The 5,044-nt window shown below is 34.2% G+C and overlaps 1 protein-coding gene across 1 annotated transcript in view; it reads right to left on the minus strand.

Annotated features, from left to right (window-relative positions):
- Positions 1 to 5,044, minus strand: part of C2H14orf28 (chromosome 2 C14orf28 homolog) — a 9,620-nt gene continuing 4,576 nt past the window's right edge. The window contains exons 3-5 of the mRNA XM_046654894.1: positions 4,126 to 4,215; positions 2,808 to 2,942; positions 1 to 1,936 (exon numbers count right to left, since the gene is read on the minus strand). Coding sequence (XP_046510850.1) covers positions 1,753 to 1,936; positions 2,808 to 2,942; positions 4,126 to 4,215 — 409 coding nt within the window. The 3' untranslated portion in view covers positions 1 to 1,752. The remainder of the gene's footprint in view (positions 1,937 to 2,807; positions 2,943 to 4,125; positions 4,216 to 5,044) is intronic.

Consider the following 5,044-nt stretch of genomic DNA (forward strand, 5'->3'; position numbering starts at 1 on the left):
TAGAAAAAATACATTTTTTATTAGCATGTTCAAAGTAGTCAAAGTTTTAACAAACATCTTAATCCTCACAACAACCCTGTGAGGTAGGTAAGTTATTATTTCGTGATAAACTAGTATTATTCCAAATAAAGTGCAATTCCTAAAAGAATAAATCTTCATCAAGAATAATTCTGTTAACTATACCATTTATGTATATGCTGATATTTGTTTTAGTAAACTTCGAGTCATATAAGGTGTCCCAGAAAAATTTACCATAAATCAATCCTATTTAAATACACAGGAGGAACTATTTAAATAAACCCTGGGGTGAATTTTTTGGTAAAATCAATCACTTTTTTTTGTCTTACGTAAAAAAAGGAATTTTCATAATATTTGCTCAAAGTCAGGATTTCCCAGCATCGTTGTACTGACAGGTACCCACTCTTTAGTGAGTTATCTCAATATGGCACCAGGCCAATGTAAGACTCAATTTATTGAATTAAACCTTAGCAAGTCGGTATATGGCAGTGTACTGTGTTGTTATGTAAAAATCTCCAAATATATTGCGCTCAATCTCAACCCCAACCCTAAGGTGAACTCTTTATTGAAATACAAACACTAAAACAGATGGTGACCAATTTCAAAAAGTATTTTTCCTTGAGGATTTGACTTAATTTTTTCCTTTAAATTGCAAAAGGAAGAGAGATCTTAAGAGTCTTTGAAAAGAAATATAATATTCTGGTGACTATAAAATTCTAGTAGTTTATATTGGAAATCAAAGCCTCATGCTATCAACTTACTACTTAAAAGGGAGATAGCAGACGTTACTCCAAAAATTTAAGTATTTTTTTCTCTGTGCCAATATGACTTACTAGGAAAAGAAATATTCCCAGGCACCCACTTTCTCTTAAATATATATGTAAAGTACATTTCTATTGTTAATCCAACATTAGTAAACATCCAGTTGCCTCATATGTTTTTTATAGTTGTCTTACCTGCAAAACAGATTTTTATTAGAGAATTTACATTACTTTTAATTATAAGGTAAGTGTTTAGATTAGTTATATAATTTTATTACAAATAAAAACTGTAAGCTTAGGAGCTTAGTTAACACTTACAATCTGCTGGCAGGTTTATACTACTTTAGCAAGTGGTTAAAGTAATCCGCCATTATAAAGAAATCCTTCAAACTCAGAAAAACATTCTCACCAAAGCATTTTTTTAAAATTGCTGCAGGGAAATTAGGCAAATCAACAGGTCAAACAGACTAAGCCATTTACAAGTCATACATTCAAATCTATACGAGATCCAGCAGTGCACTTCGGACTATAGTGAGGTAGGGCAGATACCTTTGGAACTGTTAAATTTACATAAACTGAAATACTCACTGGTACCCAGGTTTTATTTGGATATCCAAAAAGAAACATTGCGAATTCAAATGTCAAAGTATTTTCTTGAATTCAAGGACAGAATCATAAAAAAAAATGTCGAGGTACATATAAATAAAAAATACAAAGGCTACAAGATATATTTTATTTCAACATAAAATATGCTTGCATAAAAATAACCCAGGATATAGAAAAAAGAAATACAAACATTTTGCATAGATTCTCTATATAAAACGTGTACCTGGGGTCATCACTGGAAAATACACCTCTGAAACTAGTGTAGTTAAACCATCTCCTTGGATACCAAGTATATAGACAATAAAAGCCCTTCATCTGGGGAGCATGGGCGGGAGGGAAAACAATGGCATTTAGCATGAGTCGATATTTATTTCTCTGTGGCTCGAATATAAACCAACGATGACAAGAGGAGAAACTCTGGGGGTTTATTTAACAAAATTAAATTCACATTTCTGAGGCCATCATAGTGCATCCAGTGTCCACCGATCTGGAAAGCTGCAGAATAGTGATGTTCCTCTTTGTTAAAGAGTGTGGCCCCTTCCAAGAGATACCTGCAGGTGAGACGACAACATGAGCAGAAAACTGCAAGACTTTGTTCTTAAGACAAATGTTCCTTAAATTCTTAACTATGGAATAAAAAAACAGAGATTGTCTGTATTCTATTCCCTGCAAAAGATATCCATCTGTAAAAATCAAGTACTACAACTGGCAATCTGGAGTAAACGTTTAAGAATTTTAAAAATTGATGTAATTTAAGAATTTTTGAAAACATATTTTAACAGATTAACTCGTAACCTGTATGGGTCTATTAAATAAGAGAAAACACACAGAAAAAACTTTTAAAGGCAGAAAGTTAAGAGAATCCTGTATGTCCTAATTTGCATGCAGATATTTTTATCTGTAATGATGACAGTAACACTTTATGTTTAAACGATGACCTCACGTGACACACTGGTCTGACTTGAAATACCAGTAACAGCCAGTATGTACAGGCTGTTCACTATGTGCCAGGTGCTATCCTCAGCACTTGACATGTGCTGTCTCATCAAACCCTCACAACGGCACCAGATAGATACTGTCATCTCTGTTTTATAGATAAGAAAACCGAGGTGTAAACTGGTTAAGTTACTGGCACAAGGTCACACAGCTCGTAAAAGGAGGGGCTGGGATGGGACCCCAGTTCTGCCCATCCCACAGTTCAAGCACCAACCACTGCACACTGCCAGTGACTGCCCCCTGGAGTAGACTCTGATCTTATTCAGGACACATAAATAAAGATATAAAAAAAAAAGACAGCTATGAGTTTTTCAACAATATTTCCTTAAGGGCTCGTCAAAATCATGGTAGAATAGCAGAAAAATATAAAATAAATTTATTTTTTACTAGTTTTATTAAAAAAAAAAGGCAAAAAAAGACACCTACTTGTGATCAGATAAATCCAAGTAATAGGGTACATATGCCAGATCTTCAGATTTCCAATGCTGCATGTTTAGGACAACAAAAGGGGGTGCCCCGTGGCAGAAAACTCGCTGGGAAAATTCTCTTAAGCCACCACACCTAAAATTGAAAATAGGCATGAACTTTATTACACTTGGGACAAAGCTGCCTTTTATCACTTCTGGGTTATCTTTATTACTTAATTTCATAATAAGCATAATTATCTATTTTAGGTATGGGTAATGGCGTGGCTCTGTTAACAGCTTATACACCTATTCCCACAAGTTTATAAGCTGTGGGATTCTATATGCAAGAAATGATACTTTTAAAATTCCAGGAAAAGCTGGCTATTTTTAGCTAAGCTTACAAAAGCACACAGTCTTTTGAACTGATAGAAAAGCTTTCATTTGTAGATACATTTTTCCTTCTCTAAGTTGGTTGCAAAGGGGAAAATGGCAAAGGGGGGAGTGACGTGACTCTTACACCCCTCTTCAGACCGCAGAAAATTCCGTAATTGCTTACTTTTGCCATTAGGAGGAAGCAAATTCTGTTTTCTTAGTATATCAGGTATTAAGCATAGGGATGAGAATGCAACAAATATAATTATACAGTAAAATCTCGATTAACCGGAATGCTCAGGACACAGTATTTTGGTTAATAACCATTATCGACTAAACTAAGTTAACCAGAAAACCATTTTGTTTCAGTATTTGTTGCTAAAATACATTACCTCACTTTCTGGACTTGAGGACAATTAACTGAATGTATTTTAGTCTTTCCTTCTTTTGTGATTAATTAGCTGTAAGCTCATCCTTTTAAATATTAATTCTCATTGTACAATACTGTAGCTACAGAAATTGTTACGAGATTGGGATGAAAATGTTCTGCCCTTTTGGACTTTTATTTTTTTACTATGTTAAATTTTTTGGTTGCCATTTACCTCTTTCTCCTAAATGAGGAGTGCAGAAAAAAATCCAGTTAATTGAGAGTCCCGATTAGCTGGGTTCCGGTTAACCAAGGTTTTATTGTACCTACTCAGCAGTGGGGAAAAAAAGAAAAGGCATTTGTTTTGTATTCATCGATTAACTGTACTATTACATTCTATATAGTGACACTGGATAACAACAACACAGCATAGGATGGCACAGTAAACTAGAAGGTGTTAAGATCCCAAAACTGTTGTTTCCTAAATACTTATGAGTTGCTACTTCATAAAGTATTAACATCAAAGAGCATATTGGCCCAGGTTTCTTTATTGAAAAAACAGAAATACCTTCATCATAAATGTCTATCATATACGCACCCATGCTCTTCACACAGTTCAATCCTGGAACAGAATAACTCATCCACAGCCAGTCGTATCAAGTTTCCATGTGGAATTTCTTGGGGAGGACTACAACAATTGCAAAATGCAGGTAAGAACTGCTTCAATATTTTACACGTAAAAACATTATCAGGATAACAAATTCTACAGGTCAATTAATTGCCAAGTATAAAAGTATAACCTGTGTTATTCATCTTTGTATTTCTGATAGTATAGAAACCAGCTGCACTTAATAAACATGAACGCGCGAAGCTTTCCGAGAACATTAAATCTTTCTGTAAACCGACCGTGAAATATGGAGGTGTTTTACTTTAAAACATTTTCAAGGATTCCATATCGGGGATTGTGGTCCAGGGGGAAGAAGGAAGGATCCAGAATTGGGAGAGCAGCCGATTAGTTACCTGACTAAATGCAAGTTCCAGCCTTTGTTGGCCTCAGTTACCCAATCTGTTAAAAATTTTTCCTACATACTTCAGAGGTTGTTTTAAATACAGGACTAAAAAAATAGGCAAAAGCTTTAAAAAGTTATACACAGTATGATGAACAATATTTTATTAAGAGAAGTATAAAATATTAGTATTAATATAAGATTATAAATATTTCATTACAGTTCTAAAACAGATACAAATTAAAAGATACTAGTTTTCAAAAAACAACACAAATTTCTCAAACGCTTTTTAGTCCATTACGATTTAGAGTAATAGAACTTTTTCCCCTGAGAGCGATTTCAAAATCCCCATCATCACATCAGCAATACAGGAAAACTGACAAAGTGTACTTCAGAACAAGAGAGAAGTTAATTGGTAGACTCCAAAAAGAATACAATAAATCAGCTTTCCATAAGTAGCGTGACGTTACGACATTAAACCAAGCATGCTACAACGTTACGACATTAAAC

Source organism: Equus quagga, chromosome 2, assembly GCF_021613505.1.
Source record: "Equus quagga isolate Etosha38 chromosome 2, UCLA_HA_Equagga_1.0, whole genome shotgun sequence".
Lineage (NCBI taxonomy): Eukaryota > Metazoa > Chordata > Mammalia > Perissodactyla > Equidae > Equus > Equus quagga.